This window comes from Grampus griseus, assembly GCF_964374135.1.
Source record: "Grampus griseus genome assembly, chromosome: 2".
NCBI lineage: Eukaryota > Metazoa > Chordata > Mammalia > Artiodactyla > Delphinidae > Grampus > Grampus griseus.
In genome coordinates, this window is record NC_139018.1 from 117,939,373 (window position 1) to 117,959,233 (window position 19,861).

Here is a 19,861-nt window from a genome sequence, read left to right on the forward strand (position 1 = left end):
TTGACAACACTGGCTCAGCTGTCCTCCACGGGTCTCTGAGTAGCTGCTTTTAATACAGAGTGAAATGGAAGCAGTTTTCTTCTTCCAGACCAGTCCCAGGGTCTGGAATATCACTACCGTTGCTTTTCAGCAATGAATTCCTCCCGACAACTAAATCCCCTGTCATAGACCTGAGTAACACAAAACGATCATTTGGTAATCACCTTTGCTGTGGTTCAGGAATTCCTCTGTAAATATAGGGATGTCAAAAACAGACCGTTCCTTTACCTCTGCTTCTTTCTGTGAATCAAGAGTAACAAAATAGTTAATTCTTAAACAGAAGCTAAATTAAACAGTAGTGCCTAAAGGCACAATGGTCATGTTTTCCTTAAAGAAATAGTAGGATGAGCAGGAATCAGTCTAGGTGGGGCTGTGAGGAAAATGTATTCACCTTTTCTTTGGAACCAAACTTTCATAGAGCTCAAGGAGGTCAAATATTCAGATCTCTCAGGTGACAACTGCTGTGCAATGAGAAACCTTAAAACAAACCTACATAAACTTCCCTAATGGAGATTTTGGAAACCATTTCTTAGCTCTGTGCTTTGAATAGTCAACAGTATACAGTGGAGAAAGTGGTTGAGGTAGGAATATAGAAAGAGAATTTCTAGGTTTTTTTTCTGTTGGTTATATACATAAAGTGCTTTTTATACATTAAGTGCTTTATATACATAAAGCACTTTATATACATAAAGCACTTTATATACATGTATATACATTTATATACATTTATGTATATACACTTTATATACATAAAGTGTTCTCTGAGATAGGATTATGCAATCTAAATTTGCAGAGTGGACAATAAGAATTTTAAGCAGAGATCTGCCAGCCATGAGTAATAATAATGGTATTCCACTGGGATTTCTACTTTTACTTCTACTTATTTACAAGGGCAGCCTATAGTTGGGGATCTTTTAGACTTTCTTCAGACACAGGAAAAACAAACAAACAAAACCAAAAATCCAGAAATAACTGGGCTCTAAGTATGAAAATCCCAAGGATTAGTGAGATAGAAAAGAATAATAAACCTAAAATGAATTCACCAATAAGCCATTAAAAATAAAAGTCTCACAAAACCACTGCAAAATATATTCCACAATGATCCTTGTGAATAAAGTCAATATTCCAAAATGCTTTGTCTGCAGTTTCTACAATGAATTTGAAGTTGAAAGCATTAAGAACATAAATTATAAGTGTCTTGGCAGTATTTAAAATCTTGCATAATATAAGATGGTAAAGAGAACAGTGGGAAATGAGTACTGAAGAAATTGATAGTGAAATCTGAAGATTCCAAAACCTTTATAACATAAAGAACAGTTTAAAAAATCTAGAAATCATTCCTATAGAAACACATTTAATGCCAGAGATAGAATGTATCTTTCCTACTTTTGCCACCACTAGTCTTTTATCTTTGAACACAAATATGATTTGGGGCCCAGTAGAAAGGTTAAACACTTAACAGCCTATGAGGGAATTCTGACAGCCAAGATCCTGTTTTCATACTGGTGTCTGCCTCCTTAGGGGTCAGGGCTGTGCTGTGTAAGCTGCCTGCCAATGGCATCTGATCAAGAGAGACGTCTAAGATGGAAGTCTGAAAAACAATGTATTTACCTGAAGATACTTTCACAGCACTTAATTTTTACCCTATCTTTTACCTCTTAAAGAAAGAAAGTGAAGTTTTTCAGAACAATTTAAAAACAAACAACAAGATTACCACTGAAAGCCCCAGTTTCAACATGCAAAGCTCTACCTCTAGCCAGCTCTTGGTGGATTTCAAAGAGAACTAATGTATGGACAAGAAAGGCTGGTTCCAGAAGGCATCTTAGGCATATTTCTCAGTGACTTTCTCTCTACTCTGCTGGCTTACCATATTCTTTAACTGTTACTATACAAGACATAACAGATATAAGCATAAGTCCATAAATGACTTAGGATGAGGCCTTATGATTTTATCATCCCATCTTGTTCAGTCTCTTAGTTAACTGCACAGGCTTATATGAGATCAGTTTACCTAGCCATAGGTCTGAATATCTGCCAGTCAGATGGGTAGGTGGGGATGCTTGGCTTCCATTACCATGGTACCGAGAGCCCTCTCCAAGGCCTAGATTCTGCTCAGATGGGTAATTCTGCTCTTTTCCCTGCCAAAGCAGTCCAAACCAAACCAGGCTAACTACATAAGGGCAGAGGACAGCACCACATAGGTGCATTAACACACTGCCTTTTGGTATAGATTCTTAGAGTGCAAAGAAAGAAACACCAACGCAATTAAATGAAACTGTTCAGTCTCTGAGAGGCAACAGAGAATTCTACTTAACTGAAGAGTGGTCATAAAACCCATCAGCACTCTTCCATTACTGAGTACATTACTTGGCATTGGAGAGGATCCTCTTGGGGGCTCAGATATACTTAAGCTGCTCCAAGGGTCACTCAAGGGATTAAAATCATAAGGATTTCATTACCTTTTCATTGAAAGGGTCTAATTTGTTCAGGCTGAGTGTCATTTTGTCATTTCCCATAAATTAAAGGAGAAACAAAATTATTGTTTCTATCTTAGTCCTCACATGAGATTTAGACACTTTCTTGAGAGTAACACTAGCTGACTCCTGGGTCTAGCAGGCTGGCTCTTGATTTGAGAGGAGCAAGAATACTCTTCACTTTGGTTTTCATTCTATATATTGAGTGGAGGGTAAGAGAACAGAGGCCTTTTGAACTGAAACTATTTTGCTGTGATCTAGGCTCAGGGCCAGAAATTCATAGAGAGTGATATGCTTCTCTCAAGTGCCCTTTACCTTAAGGAATGCTCTTAATATTGTGTACCAGGCTTAAGTGCCCCACTGCTATGCAGAATGGCTTGAATGGCTTTCAGGTCAGCATTTCTTTGGCTCTAATATGCTCTCCAGTAACTGCCTTGGCAACAATGTCTTAGGAATCTAAGTTCCATTAGGGAATACAATAGGTTTCTTTACTACATACACACAAATCAAATTGTTTCTGTCTCAAGTGGCAACAAATTTTGCTGACATCACAGGCAACCTGGCCCATTTTAACTTGCAACGCTGTTTATTCCATATAACGTGGCAGGTGCTGCCAGGACTGCTAAATAAGATGGGGCTACAGAGGCCTGGCTTTCAGTCACAATTCTGCCTCTAATTAATTCAATAAGTGACTCTGGGAAGTTCTTTCCTGTCTCAGGCAAGTCATTTTCCTCACCGGCAAAATGAGGGGGTCAGTCGAGAGGATTTCTGAGGTCTTAGTAGTTTTGAAGTGAGCCCGAAGGCTATTTTATGGCATTTGCCATTTTATTCCTAATAGGATAAGTAAAGGGAAATAAGCATGTTTTTAGAAACTGTGATGTTTTAGGCACTTTGCAAGGTACTTGCTCTTTTATTAACTTCCTCATAACTCTGCTCAAGCCATTTTACATATATATATATATATATATATATATATGAATATAAATATATCTGAAGTGCCCCACAAAACCTGGGTCATCTTTAAGGTCTGATTCAGTTCCTCCTTTCCATGGGGGCTTCTGTGGCTCCTTTTGTTTTCCACTTGTAGTGTTTTCTTATTTTTCTTAACTCTTATTACACTCTAAGAGGTTATGTGTAAATATGTTTAACAATTGTCAAAGAGGTTTTTTTTCAATTGCAACTCTTTTGAAATAACCTAGTTTAGTAAGATATTATTCAATAAAAACTGATAAAGTGGGGGGCACTAATTGGGTCAACAACCTTACTAAGAGAGCTTTATCCTGATGTGGGCATACAACAGATTTATAGACCCTACTGTACACACATTTGAGAAATTACTGCTGGCTCTCCACCTACTCCCTCCTTTTCTGTGTTTCACATGAGTCTAATCCTGAAACAGGGGAATCACACAGAGACTTATTCCTTTTCATATATCATGGAAATTCATATCATACTAAATAATGTATTTAAAAAAACCTTCATTTCTCAAATCAGTAGCAGCAGCTTCTATGACTAAGTCTACTAAATCTTTTCTGATGGCAACTGTTAACTTTATGAGAAGCAAAAATGCCACATATGGTTTGGGCAGTAAAATCCATAGTGATGAAAGGAGTCAGTCATTGACTAGAAAATGTGAGCTCTAATATTTTAGATTACTGTTCATACTCTCTTTTGTAACCATTAAGGACAGAGAAGCTATAAAGGATGCTTAATAGGGAAAAAAGGAAGTTTGGTAATTTAATGATATTGGTGGGTTGGGCACACAAAGGAAGGAGAAATAAGTAATTATATAAGTATTTGGCAATATGGAAAGCTTGCAACACTATTCAATTATGATTTAAAATATATAGTGTACATACAGTTTCTCAAGCAAAAAAAAAAATAAGATTTCATCCTAATTGAAACACAGAGATGTCATATATAACTCCATTTATATAGGATTTATATGAATAATAAAATGCTAATATTTACTATGCTTCTCACTTTCTAATTCATGGATGATAATAAATCTATTTGACTTGCGAATCTAAAAGTATTCTCTATGTTTTGAAGGTCACCAATATCAAATTAGGTATGAGAACTACAACTCCAAGATAAATACATTATTATTTTGAAGAAATGATTTCCTTGATTTAGTAAAAAACCCAATACATGCAAAAGAGTATATCAGAAAATTCTTTTTGTGTAAATATCCACTGTTATTTCAACAAATGGGTTTTGTATAGAAACAAGTAAGTATTTATGGAAGAACTCTTCCATGCAAGGGCATCATGCTAGATGGGATGGGTGGAACTAGACCATGCATGCCTTCAAAGAGATTATAATCCAAGCGTGTCAATAACAGAAGCACTTGAGTAACTTTGGCACCTTAGCCAGATCAGCTAAGTGCGTAAGAGTAATATAGAGAGCTGTGAGGTTTAAAAGAAGTTGGAGGAAACAGGAAAAGCTTGAAGGAGGAAATAGAACTTGAAATAGGGTTTGATGGATGACTAGAATTTAGAGGCAAAATTGGATGATGGGAGAGGGTAACAGAAAAAATGAGTGAGGGAAAGAAAGTATTCTCGTGAAAGGAAGAATATGAGCACAGGCATGAGGCAGAAAAGGATGGGGCACCTGGAGGACAGTGAGTATTAAAGGTTTTTTTTTTTTTTTTTTTTTTTTTTTTTGCTATACGCGGGCCTCTCACTGCTGTGGCCTCTCCCGTTGCGGAGCACAGGCTCGGGACGCGCAGGCTCAGCGGCCATGGCTCACAGGCCCAGCCGCTCCGCGGCATGTGGGATCTTCCCGGACCGGGGCACGAACCCGTGTGCCCTGCATCGGCAGGCGGACTCTCAACCACTGCGCCACCAGGGAAGTCCAGTATTAAAGGTTTTTAAGTACATAAGATATATATGGGAAATATGGGAATTAAGGTATTTGGAAAGGGAAATAGGGGCTTAATTACAGAAAACCCTGATTGCTGAGTTTGAATGTGATTTGGTAAGCAATGAGGAGTCATTGAGCATTTTCATGCATGAAATTACCACAAATTTTATTTTCTTAGAACCATATATTAATCATAGGCTACATATATATTTAAAGCTCTCTATGCAGCAGAGCCAACACACACAGGCCTCAGTCCTATACAGGAACACAGGTCTAAATCCTATTGCTGAGACTGAACCAATGGAGGGGAAAAGGCCAGTAAACAAATACGCACCAGTGAGGAAAGTAGGCATAGTAATCAAGATAATGTCACTTGTGGTCTGTAGATGCTGTAAGTTGAATAGTTCATTTTAACCAAATGCTGGATTCCCTAAATAACAACTTTTTGAGAGTCAGAATATAGTATCTGATGATGATAAACTATGGTCAAGGTATAGCTTTTAGTTGGTCCTCATTTCTATACCTCACTCCAAATTCCAGCCATCTTCAGCATTTAAAGCCAATAAAATTCTTGGACCATAAGAAAGGACTAGAGTTAGGGGCTTTAATTCAAGGACAGACTCATGACATAAGTGTCTGCCATATGCTAAGAGTCCTTGAGCTAAAGGCAACTAACCCAATCCTAATTACAGGATAGGAAATACTCTGCCATTCATTAAAAAACAGTCCAATAGCATTTCAAATAGCATCATTATTATATACATATATCTCACACACACACACACACACACACACACACACACACGCACGCTATGTAGAGAGAAAGTTAATTACCTCATGATCATGAGTGGCCTGTCGGGCTGCATCTAAAAATATGATAGAATAAGAACATTAAGCTGAAAAACAAAACAAAATAACAAAACCTAAGGAAATGACTATGCTAAGCTACAAAAACTGCTGGTATATGTGGGCTCTCAAAACATATCATATTTTCTCTGATAGCTTTATTAATCAGTCAACAAAAGTTAAAGGGAACCCCATCTTACAGGTTACACAGTTAGACACAAGAGAAACAGCAGACACAGTTCTTACCTTTGAGGAGAACAGGGTGGGAGAGTGGACAGGAAATACATGCCAAAGGATGTTTGCAGAACATTACAGTTTAGCAGGCAAGATGCCCAAATGTGGAGAAGACGCAATAGCTCAGGAATGACAAGCTATTATGAGTGGGGCTTCTTTCTTTGGCAGTGTTTCCTGAAGAAGGGGAACTTTTAGCAATATTTTAAGAGTGTGATGAACAATTTTAACGGAAAACAAAAGATCCGTGAAGACTGGGATCTTCTGTATCTTGTTTACCTTTGCATCCTTAATGCCTAGATGAGATCCTGATATGTAATAGGAGGTGTTCAATACATTTTTTGAATACACGCATACATGAATGAGTGAATTAAAAGGATGATTGATCACTGGTAGCTGGGAGAAATGATCACATGAAAGGCTTAGAGGTGTTACAGCAAGGTGGTTATGTAGTGTAGCAGACAGATTTGTTTAGAGGTAGAGAAATGACTAAATTGGAAATAGAAGAAAAAGCACAGACAACTAAAAGGGTCTTGGAGCACAAGCCAAATTGCTGATACTGGATATGGAAACCCAACTGAAATTTCTAAATGAGAGCAATGTGATTTTAATAAAATTCCAAGATGATGCTTGTAAGTGAATGTAGTATAATAGAGAAATGATAGAAATATATCTTTTATATTCTCACTCTAATACTTGGCTTTGTGACACTCCATCATGCAAAACAAACTACAAATACATTTGGTTCTGGTTCTGATACCTTGCCTATGAGATTTGCCTTTCTGACGGTCCTGGGTTTTCCTACTGAAAACCTTGTAGGCCTCAGTCTTCTGATACTGCTCCAGCTCCTTCATGTAACGCTCCTTATCTCTGTCTGCTTCATCAAGGTAGCGCTGGGGAAGAAATATGGAATTATTTTCAAGAAATAGGTCTTACTGACGTAAAATACCAATGAACTCTTTGAAGAAAGCAAAGGATAATTAGCACATGGAAAGAAAAGTACAAGTGGGATAAGCTTTGAGAATTAAAAAAAAAAAAGTCATGTGAATAGAATAAAATATCTCTTAGTTATAAAAGAAATAGGTGATTCTAACTTTTTAGACTACTGCCTTTCTTAACTTATTGAAGACAACTTCTATTGAGGTCATTCTCATAAAAAATTCACAAGAAGATTATAGTTCTTCTACTAATCCTATAGATAGAACTACACATGGCCCTAGAGTCCTCAAGAAGACTGAACACCACATAGGCACACTTAATCTTCCCAGGGGAAAGGATGGAATATTACTTTGTTTCTTTATCCCCAACCCACTCTGAGGAGATGATCTCATACATCAATTGGCCTTTAAGAGCCAGAAGAGTGGAGATACAAGGAACATAAAAAAGAATGACCTCACCCTATGGACCTAAAATGGACTACTATGAGACAGCCTGTATCTACATGCTTTGTGCTATTAATTATTTAAACAAAGTTCATTGATCTACTAGGATAATTTTGTTTAATGCCTTGTACTTTTCATTCATCGTTAGGTTTAAGAAATAAAGTATAAAAATACTCTTCTAAATGAACACAAACAAGAGTTAGAAATTATGTTAAAAGCCTTGTCCTACACAAGAGCCACATGTAGGGGTCAAATGGCCAAATCTGGGACAATTTAAGTATCAAAATACTCAAGTATAGTAATAATTTATAAACCATTGGGAAAAAAAGAAATTCATATGCCTAAGCCAATTGTAAATAAATAACAAACAGATACATAAATGGAGGGAGGAAGAAGGCTCTTGCTTAGATTAGAATGCTGAAGGGCAACTGGCAAATGTGGAGGGAGTGCTAGAGTTGGAAAATCATCATTTTGCAACCATCATGGTAAATATTAGATCAGGCAAAAGTTATTAATGAATGCTAAATCTAGGGGGAAATTTTGATATGGAACAGACTATTTGAATGTTCTTAAAATGTCTCTGCACAGACTACTTATTAATTACAAGGGAGAGTAAAAAACTTCAGTGAGTGAGCAAAATTAACATTACGAATAAAAGGAATGAGGAATGAGGAATAAAAGACATTGTGTGCCTGCATATGCGATACCCTGAGAAGGACCAACGTCCACCTATGCAGTATTCTGACCAAGAATGCATAACCTCAATCTAATCATGAGGAAACATCAGACAAATATAAAATGAGGAATGTTCTGTTGAAAGTAAACAAAAAGGAGGGGGAGGAAGAGGGAGAGACGGTATTCCTAAAAAAATATTAATGTCATAAAAGACAAAGAAAGGCTGTGGAAATATCCTGGATTAAAGGAATCTAGAGATTTGACTACTAAACTCAGAGCCTGACCCCTGGACTGGAATCTGAACTGGAGGGGGAAAATGTTACAGAAGAATGATGTTACAGGTCAACTGACAAAACTGGAATATGGATGGCAAGTTAGATAAAAGTATTGTGTTAATACAAAATTATGAGGTTGTTAACTAAACTGTGGTTAAGTGAGAGAACATGTCTATTCTTAGGAAATTCACACTGAAATATTTAAGGGTAAAGGGCTATGATGTATGTAACTTATATCAAATAATTCAGAAAAAAATTGTGTGTGTGTGTGTGTGTGTGTGTGTGTGTGTGAGAGAGAGAGAGAGAGAGAGAGAGAGAGAGAGAGAGAGAGAGAGAGAGAAAAGAGAAACCACATGCCCAATCTTGCCCAGGAGAGTATGAGCGCATGTGCGAAAAGAGAAAATGTGTTAATGACAGGTCAATCTGGGTAAGGGTATTTGGGTGTTCTTTGTATTATTCTATGTTTGTAACTTTTTGTACATTTGAAAAATTATTTTCAAATAAAAATTTAAGAACAAAAACAAACATGAAAACCCTTGCCCTGCCTAACTAGTTAGTTATCACTGTTTGTTATCCCTGGAAATGACTTTTGCGTTTTTCCTTATATACTTCTGTATTGTCTGAAAAAATTTTAAACGATGAGGGTGTATTAATTTTGAAATAAAAAAATTAAAGAGAAAAGAGTAACTACTATGTACAGCTCATAATCCATTTATACATTAGAGCTAAAACAATGGATGATATACTCTGTTTTCTATTAGCTTGCTACCACAAACACAGAGCTTCAAGTTGAAACTCAATCTGATCTCTTTGAAATTTTTTGAATTCAGTTAATTCCCAAGAGTATTTTTCAATTTGGTTTTAGTTTGTTTGGAATCCTTTTTAAGGAGTGTAAGACATAAGAGAAATATAGACATATATCAGATACTGAAAATGCTGGGAACTTTCAACCCCTCCGACAATCCCTACAATCCCAACAATTTTGTGGCATTTCAACCAGTTCGTGGCTAACTTGTCTTTAATTCCTCTCAAATCTAACAAATGGATTTGTTTCAGTTTGGCAATAAGGTTAGTTTCTGTCTTGGAGGAAAGAGAATTCAAATAGTTCTTGCTTTATTTTTCATAGTAGGTTAAATTTGCCAGAACTCCAGTTTAAAAAGTTTATTAAAGCAGTAACATCTTTTTCTTAAACAAAATTCTTATGTGAATATCAGAATTTTATCAAAAGACCTTTTCTCATTTAACTCATGACTTTTCACTTAACTCGGCAGAATAAACCATGCTGATAGATTTCTTAATATTGAACTACTTTTTACAAAAATCTTACATGAACTCTCAGCATATAAAGCAAATAAAAGTGGAGCTGCTTTGGTTTGGGGGGGATCCTAGAGTCCCTCCTGCTCACGTCCCTGCAGCAGACCCTGAAAGAGTATAAAAACCACTGAGGAGAAAAGAGCTATGAAGGACCCTGCTATTCTGGTCTCCTAGGCCCATGACAAACTTGGAGAATCAACAGTCCATTCTCTTTGCTTTTCTGACAAAAGTTATTTTTGAGATATAATCAAAACCAAGCAAAGGATCAGGAATAGGAACAATTACCTGTTTTTCCTCCGGAGGAAGTTTACTCCATTCATTGCCTAACATCCTTGTAATTTCTGGAAATGGGACTTCTGGTCTTTTTGCTCGAAGCTGTTCTCGACGCTCGTTCATGAACCGAACATATCCTGTAAGGGGGGATTTAGGTGCATTGCTGTCTCGAAGAGGTTTCTTCCTCTTTCTTCCTTTGGACCAACCTCCTCGTTTACTTCTTTGCTACAAAACAAGAAAAAATAAAAAACCCCAAACCAAATTACAACAACAAAAATTTCCCCAAATAACACAATAATCAACATCAACAAACAAAACAGGATTAATAATTGCATTTTGCTACCATTAAGGCCCTGATATTCAAAGCTCTCCAAACCTGTTATAGGTACAAATGGCTGCAATGCAGTTTTCAAGAAGGGACCCCAGATGGTTCACCTGCAGACCTTTTTATGTACCATGCTACACAATGTTACACTAAGGGGCTATTTTAGTGCTAATCCCAACAGATAAGAATGAGGGGTACCATGATCACATAAGCTCTGGCCTTCATATTCACTTAACAAATCCTGACTCCTGACAGGGGAATATTCTAAATGAGAAATGCAGCACATATACAGCACTGTGCCAGGAAAGCAGACATTGCTACAGTAGATCAGAACAAGATGCTGTCACAAGCACTGGGCAAAAGAAGAGGAGACAAGTTGTAGTACTAGGATTAAAATCATTCATGAAGTGTGTTTCTCATTGATATCATTCAAAGACCAGTTTATTTCCCACAGCAGATAGCACTATAGATTTTAAAATTAATATCTAAGACTTAGAAAAATTTCAGCAACTATAATATATCCAAAATGAATACTAGTTCTTTGCCTTGCTGGTTTATTTCTTAAGATGTTTATTTTATAAAGGCAGAGGTCTTTATATGTTATTAGCTAAATCAAAAGACAATATCGCCCCCAAAAAAGTTTAAAGGACTGAAGTACCACTATTGTTTTACCACAGCCTTTTTCTTTGTCCTTTTAAACAGGATGCAAGGTACTTTTACTTCATAATTTTACAAATACACATAGCCTATCAGTTAATAAAGTTTTATGGATATAAGCATTTTTATTTCAGAGAAGAGAAAGATAAGCCAAATGGGACAAAAATATCTAAATATTAATTACCATACTGCACTCCTCCAAATATATATAAAATGGTACAATAATTCAGCATTGGGCAAATGGTGTATTTGGTATCAGTTTTTTTGTTTTTCTTTTTGGTTTTGTTTTGTAAACCTAGTAACATTTAACATTAAAGCTACTACGGATTTAAGATGTTTAAGAAGCCTTAAGCATTCGTCATAATCTTTAAGAATGCCAACATAAAAAGAATAAGCTCTTTCAAAATAAGAACAAAGACAAAAGTCAATGGTGGTACTCTTTTATAGCTAAAAACAAAAAAAGAGTACCTTAAAACATAGACAATGTAATCAGTCATTTGTGAGGAACACTGAAAGTCCAACAAGGGAATGATGGCCCAGGTCCATACAGAACCTTTGTGTGAATTAGAAAAAGATGCCCCCTATGGGACAATGAATGACTTGGTAAGTCGTGTGAACCCTTTGGGCACATATGACTCCATGCTGCAGGGTTTGGTGAGCAGAGTGTGGTCTTGAGTAAGGGCATGTGGACTCCTCGTTAATTACTTTAAAAAAAAATTTATTTATTTTATTTATTTATTTTTGGCTGTGTTGGGTCTTCACTGCTGCATGTGGGCTTTCTCTAGTTGTGGCGAGTGGGGGCTACTCTTTGTTGCGGTGCGCAGGCTTCTCTTGTTGCAGAGCACGGGCTCTAGGTGCGCGGGCTCAGTGGTTGTGGCTCGCAGGCTCTAGAGCACAGACTCAGTAGTTAGATAGCCCGTGGCTCACGGGCTTAGTTGCAGCATGTGGGATCTTCTCAGAGCAGGGCTCGAACCCATGTCCCCTGCATTGGCAGGCGGATTCTTAACCACTGCACCACCAGGGAAGCCCTAATTACTTATTTAATTAAATCATGCAACTCATTCAGTAAGCATTTGTTGAGCGTCTAATCTGATGCAGGTATAAATTTTCTAGGTAGGGGAAAAAGAAGAGTCTACTTGTCTCTGTATCATTAAAACCATTAATATGGTTCTATGTGAAACAAGAAATATAAAACAGAATATTCTGCAGAATGTAAGGAGGCCAGAGGATGAACACCTCGGTCAACTCCCTTGCTGACTGCTTCTTCAGAAGCCTCAGAGACCAGTAACAGGAGGAGATGCTTCAGCTTACCTCATCTTCGTGCCTCTGTTCATTGCCTTCTGCTGTATTTGAAGACTCATTCTGAAGCAACTGACCTTGGGAGAGATCCTCAACAAATTCTGGATTATTTGTGGATGATGAGGCTCCACTACTATATGGAACCTCTGGGTGGGTTATCCTGAAGAATGATAGGCAGAGTGGAAAAGTTCAGTATCAACAGCATCAAAAACTCCGACTTACCAAGGTTCAAGACAAATTTCACTGCCAGCAAAATCACATGCCAGCCCTTGAATTAATTCCCCCACCTCATTCTGTATAAATGTAAACAATGTCTCCATAGCAATTATAGAGCATTTTGAAAAAGGTTTCAGTGCTTGATTGGATCAGGTCAGTTCCATGAAGAAATCTCCTACTAAAAACAACTATAATCTTTCCCCCACAAATTACCTCTCTCCTCAACGTAGACTTTACATTTTAGTTCTGAGCATGCAACTTTTATATGCTAGTTTCATGTATCTCCTTTTCATGTAATAAAAGGAAAATACTATTAATGGAAAAGAACAGGAATGGGAGTTGAAGAGGAAGTTTGCCCCCCTATCACAAAAGAGAGCGTTCTTTAAGGGCATAAGAAGTATCTCTTATGGTACATTCCATAGGCTACTCCTTGGATTATAGTGTTTATTGACAATGAGATCATCTAAGAACAATATTATCAAGTTCAGTAAGTTCAGGTATAAATGTTAATAAATCAGAGATATACATTTTCTGTTCCTATCATTCTGTTCCAGATGAGTCAGCAAACCAGATCTCATCCTTCTGAAAAGTGGACACGAGAAGGTACAGATGACGATTGGATCTTAGACTAAGTTATACCCTATCGCATTTAGATAAAGGAATGGAAATAAAAGTAACACCATGCGCTAGGGAGTTTGGGGTTTGGGGCAGGTAGTGGGGAAGGTGGAGGAAGATGTACAAGACAGTAATATTCAGTCATTATTCTGGAAGAATGTATACTCCATAGGGTTACAGAAAATACTTACAATGCAATGTAAGTACTGAAACAGAGGTCTGTAAAATGTGCCATAAAGGTACAGTAGAGGGGATGAGGAATTTTATATGTATGGAGAGAATGTTAAGAAAGATTTTACAGAGGAGGTCTTAAAAGTTGAAGAGGCATTCATCAGGTAAACAACATTATTACAGGTAGAAAGAACAGGGTATTAATAGGAGAAAGGGCAACTCTTCAGGAGGCTACTGCAATAGACTAAGGGGGAGACAAGGGCAAACAGGAGAATAGGGGAGAGAAAGCTAAGAGATAATTAAGAGGTAGAATGATAGATCGAATATAAATAGTGAGGGAAAAAGAAGAGTCAAAGGCAATTCTGAGGTTTCTAGATTGGGTGATAATGTACTATTAATCAATGTAACAACTGGAGTGTGTGTGTGTGTGTGTGTGTGTGTGTGTGTGTGTGTGTGTGTGTGTGTGTGTGTGTGTGTGTGTGTGTGTGTGTAAGAAAGACAGATGAGAAAATGCTAAGTTTGAAACACTCATGGCATAATTAGGTGGGGCTGTCCCACCGACAACTGGAAACATGCCCTGAGAGAACAGAAGTGAAGAAAAGGCAGGAGATATTTTGGGAGGCATCAGCTCATGGAAATAATGGGAAGTGCTAGATATTCTCCAGAAAGACAGTGAGAAGAAAAATCAGGATAGAACTCTGTTGGAACAATATTTTAGAAGCAAGTGTTAGACGGGCTGGGAAAGACTAAGGAGGACGTTAAGAAATCTAGGAGAGAATACTGTTACAGAGGCCAAGGCAGGAAGACTTTTGAGAAGGGGTTATTACACAGGCAAAAAGTTGCAGATGTCACATAAGATAGGCTAAAAAGTATCTGCTAAATCTGAAGATCTGAAGGACTTCAGCTGTACTCCCTGTACTTCAAGGGAGTACAGTTTTAGTGGAGTTATGGGAATAAAAACCAGATTACAGTGGACTGAGAAAAGAATGAAAGCAGATTCAGACTGTCCTTGAAAGGACAGAAATTTTATTTTTCTGAACACTTCTATAAAAAATAGAGTATTATAACTAGGAGGCTCCTACATTTTTGAGGTCCTGTGAAAAAGGGTAGATAGGAGAAGTTATTAACTCAATGCTAACTATGTTCTCTGAAGAGTTGCCATTAGAGATCCAGTTTGATCTTGGCAGCTTTGTTTTTCAAATATTTCAATCATTTTGGATGTCTTACAATGTCTTTTCTTTCACTGTCATTCTTCATTTCAACTGTGCCATCCATTTTTAAGTTACTAACTCTTGCACATTCTTATTTCAGTAAAATATGAAAACTAGGTTTAGGAAAGAGTACCAATCCTGTGAATCCCTTGACTGAAATGGATAGGAATCAGAGGGAGTGGTCAAAAGCAGCAAATGCCTTAGAGATGACAAGTTGAGTAAAGACTGAAAAAAAAAAAAAGGCTCCTTTGTTCCAATGAATGAATTGTCCATGCTCTTAGCTAAAGCCAACAACCCTTCCATTTGCGCCCTGGATCCCACACCCTCTAGCCTACTCAACAACAAGTTTCAGCAATTCTGCCCTCTCTGGCATCACCAATTCTTTCCTCTCTACTAGATTAGCCTAATCAGCAAACAAATGTGGCATTATTACTCTTATCTGGAAACAAAACAAAAAACACACTTTCTTGATTCCACTTCATTTTTCTCCTTTCCTTTATGGACCTGACCTGAGGGTGGTATGTTCCAAGATCCCCAGTATACTGAACTCTGTTTTCTGTTCTGTCTTCCACCCACAAATTTAATGCCTTTTCTATCTTAACTAAGCACTTATCATGCACTGTGTCCATAACTTTTGCAGTTTGAGATGTGATAGCAAAACTAGCACGAATTTCTTTTTCCTTCTTCACAATTTCGCAGATAGAAGATTCATTCTCACCATAGATCTCAGCAACCTCAGCATATTACTATTTTTTTTTTCTTTCCTTATTAAGTCAAGAACTTTCACCTTTTCACTTAAAGGAAGCACATTAGGGCTTCTCTTTGGCGTATCTGAATTGCCAGCATCACTACTCTTGCGCTTTGGGGCCATTATTAAGTAAAATAAGAGTTACCTGAACACAAGCACTAAGATACTATGACAGTCCATCTGATAACAGGCAGCTACCAAGTGACTAACAGGTGGGATATGCTGGACAGAGCAATGATTCACGTCCCAGGCAGGACACGGTGGGATGGTGTGAGATTTTATCATAATATTCAGAGTGGCGGGCACTTTAAAACTTATAAACTGTTTATTTCTGAAATTTTCCATTTAATATTTTCCAACCATGGCTGACCGTGGCAGGTAACAGAAGCCACGGAAAGTGAAACCATGGATAAGGGGGTACTTACTGACTTCAATTGTTTATAGTGGAAAGAATTGTTTATAGTTATTGACTTCAATTGATCTCCCTTCATTCTTTCTTAAATCCAACCCAAAGGAGATAAGTGTTCACAACTCTTGTCAAGGCCACCAGTGACCTCCATGCTAAATCCAATGTCATTTCTCAGACCTCATCTTACCAGATTTTCCAGAAGTATTTGACACAGTTCATCTCTTCCCCTCCCTTGAAATATATTTTTTACCTGGTTTTCAGGACCCTGCACTCCTCTGTTTTTTCTGATACCTTTTCAGGTACCCCCTTGAGTCTACTTTGTTGACTCTTCCTCTCCTCCCTGACTTGTAAATGCTGGAGTATCCCCGAGTTCCAGTGTCAGGTCTCTTCTCTTTTCTACCTACACAGTGCTCATTTGTTTGATGATCTCAACCAGTCCTACAGCCTTAAATATCAGCTCTAATATGTTGATTGACTCCCAGGTTTCTCTTTTTAGTGTAGACAGCCCCTAACTTTAGAGCCCTGTATCAAGCTGCCTATTTGACATCTCTGCTTGGATAGCTAATAAGAATCTCTATTTTAAAATCTCTAAAACCGAGCTCCTAAAATTCCCTCCTCCACTTGCTCAGTTTTCCCCATCTAATTTAATGGCAATTCCATCCCTTCAGTTGCTTAAGCCAAAAATTTGGAGCTGTCTTTAACTGCTTTTTTCTCCCTTCTCACATCTCATCTGGTCTTTCAGGCAAATCCTGTTTGGCTTACCTTCAAGATATATCTAGAATTCTATACTTCTCAACACCCCCCATTCCTATTATCTTTGAAACCCACTCCAGTGAGGTTTTTGTCCCTACTACTCTGCCAAAAATACTCCTGTCAAAGTCACTAGTGAAGTTCTTTGAGTCATCATCTCTCACTTGAATTATTTTAGAACCGTAACTGGTCTTCTTGCTTCAGTCCCTGCTCCCTTCACTCTATTCTCTATATAACAGCCACAGGGATACTATTTTAAAATGTCAGATCATATCATTCCGCTCAAAATCTCCCCATGCTTTCCCACCTCACTCAGAGTAACAGTTAAAGTGCTTACTCTGACCCATAAGATCCTACACGATCTAGTCCCTTGCTACTCAAAGTACCGGCCTTACACCAGCAGCACAGGCATCATTTGGGAACTTATTAGAATGTAGAATCTCTGGCCCTAACTCAGACTTTCTGACTCAGCGTTTGCATTTTAATAAGATGTCTAGGCAATTCATAAGTGCATTGAATTTTGAGAAACACTGATGGAGCCTATTACCCTTCCCCCTGGTATACTCTGCTCCAGTCACACTGGCCTCCTGGCTATTTCTAAAAGGCAGAAACACTCCTACCTCAAGGCTTTCCCACTCACTGCTCCCTCTGCCTAGAATAATCTTCCCCCATAACTGTAGGCTAGCTAATTTACTTCCTTCAGGTTTTTATTCAAGTCACTTGTAAAGCCTTTCTGGGTCATCTTATCTAAGATGGCACCTCAAGCCCCTCCTGTCCCTCTTCCTTACTTTATTTTTTAATCCATAGTTCTTATCAATGTAGTATGCATTTTACTTATTTATCCTGTCTGTTGTCTGACTTCTGCAGTAGAATTTAAGCTCTATAGGGGTTGGGATTTTTGTCCATCTTGGTTATTGCTTAATGTCTAGTGCCTAGAATGGTGCCTGGCACATAGCAGACACTCAGAACATTTTTATTGTACAAGTTGGACTCAGCAAGTAGGCAGCTTTTAGAAAAGTTTTAGAGAATAGTTTCATCTGAATAAAGTCAGAAGGCAGATATTAATGAGTTAAGAAAGAATGCCAGGGAAGGAAACAATTATAAAGTGTAGTCTGTTTTTAAAGAGCTCTAAGGAATATTAAAATAATTCATCTTAGGCATTAGCTAGCACTTCAATCTATTAGTGAATACATTTCTTCTTTGGCAAGTAATGTCTAATAGAAAAGATAAAAATTCAAGTGGAACAGAGATTTTCAGTGGAAGAGGGACTACTGCTATTAGCCCTTTTCTACATTTCTTTATATATCTGTCCAAAAATACCAAAGAAAGGAGTTGGAGTTGGGGGGAGGGGTAGGTTGGGAAGAACAGAAGTCAGCTAGAGCTCCTAGGCATCTTGAATAAAGAACCATAATTAAAAATCTAATCTTAAAACAACAACAAAAAACCCTGATGTTTGGGGAAAAAATTATTTTAATATCTGTGGCAATTTAGACAGAAAATGAATTTGATTTTCGAAGCTAGCCCTGTGGCAAGTATTTCCTTAATGGTGACTATGTAATTCTCTTAACTGGGAGTCACTGATGTTTCCTAGACCCCACAGTACTGCTGTTCCAGTTCACAGGAACCAGAGCATTGCAAATGACAGCTGAATACAGATATTAAAGCAGTTTACAATGGCTCTCATTCTCTTTGCAAAGCATAACAAACGCACCTTCTAGTTTTGATATAAAACTGCCTCTTTAGCACCTCATATGTTGTCAGAAGCTGTTCTGAAGCCTAGGCAGAGGCCCAGTGTCCCAAAGCAGCTGCTTACCCAGTTGTAGCCAGATCATTACTCTCCTTGGAGCCATCTTCATCAGCAAAAAGGGGAGGCAGGGTGGAACCAGTCATCAAGGTTTCCATCTCTCTAAAAGGAAGACAGAATAAAAAAAAAATTTAATGGCTTAATTATTTCCAGTTCAAGTTGCATTAATTTAAGAGTCAGCCTTCCTTAACTTTATCACATCAGCAGCAGAATAGAAACTGACCTAAATATTTATTTTCTTGACTTGGACACATCAATTTGAACTTTATGGTTAATGGGCTTTTAACCCTGGTCTTATCAACTGACCAGACTAAAAACAGATTTTAACAACCAGGACACAGTTTGGAAAATTCCTTTTTGTTCATTCAGAATATCTTCAAAAGTATGCTTCATTTCCAGTAAAAACTGTTAAGCAGAGTAACTCAGAAGCACGGCAACCCTGAGCAAGCTATTCAGCCTCTTTGAGATACAATTTCACCATCTTAGACACAGACAAAATTGCTGACTTAACCCACAGGGTTATTGTGAAGGATTAAACTGAAAGTGCTTCATAAACAGAGAAAGGCTAAGATCGTAAGTGCTCTGAGTATTATTATATAAAGAAAGGTATTGTTAATACAGCATTACGAGTTCTTAATCCCAGATGAATCATCCTTAGATTAAATGGTGACAATCTGAGTCCTCCAAAAGGAAATAATGCAAAGGAAGTAGAGGATGGAAGGCATACTGATGTGGTTCAAAATGAAAGAAACCACACTTCCAGGTCAGAAATATGCTCCACATCACCATGATGACCAACAGTGGAAATAGCATGCACCTGGGCACAGGAAATAACTAAGCCTAATTGAAGAAAGCAAATAAATCAGAAGAACCTGAGGTTATCAGAATGAAAGGATAAAAGGACAAAGTGACAAAGAGAGTAATTTCATTTAGCATATCGCTACAAAGAAAGATTTTTCCCTTTCAAGGTTTACTACCAGGGGCTTCACCCCATATAGCTAAAAGCAGAAGCCTTCCATTCACCATGAAAATGATATTCAAACAAAACATTCAATAGTGACCCTAAACATCAGCCACTTAAGTGGAACTGCAAACCACTCAAGAAAAAAAGTGCCTCAATCACCTGGGAGAATTGAGGAACAGATTATGAAAATTCACTCAGGAGCTCCCTCAGCAGTTATTTCAGGTGCTGCTGCTAAGAGACCTAGTGAAATAGCAATTAAAAGAAAAGCACAGCAGCCCAAGCAGAGCTAGGATTCATCCCACTAAGACGGAAATACGA

The 19,861-nt window shown here is 37.7% G+C and overlaps 1 protein-coding gene across 3 annotated transcripts in view; it reads right to left on the reverse strand.

The window, feature by feature from the left end:
• HMG20A (high mobility group 20A) overlaps positions 1–19,861 on the reverse strand; it is a 69,570-nt gene that overhangs the window by 8,007 nt on the left and 41,702 nt on the right. For all 3 annotated transcript variants that reach the window (XM_082649129.1, XM_082649130.1, XM_082649131.1), the window contains 6 exons: positions 18,589–18,681; positions 12,668–12,815; positions 10,387–10,599; positions 7,216–7,348; positions 6,213–6,244; positions 204–279 (listed from right to left, as the gene is read on the reverse strand). In XM_082649129.1, coding sequence (XP_082505255.1) covers positions 204–279; positions 6,213–6,244; positions 7,216–7,348; positions 10,387–10,599; positions 12,668–12,815; positions 18,589–18,677 — 691 coding nt within the window. In that variant the 5' untranslated portion in view covers positions 18,678–18,681. The remainder of the gene's footprint in view (positions 1–203; positions 280–6,212; positions 6,245–7,215; positions 7,349–10,386; positions 10,600–12,667; positions 12,816–18,588; positions 18,682–19,861) is intronic.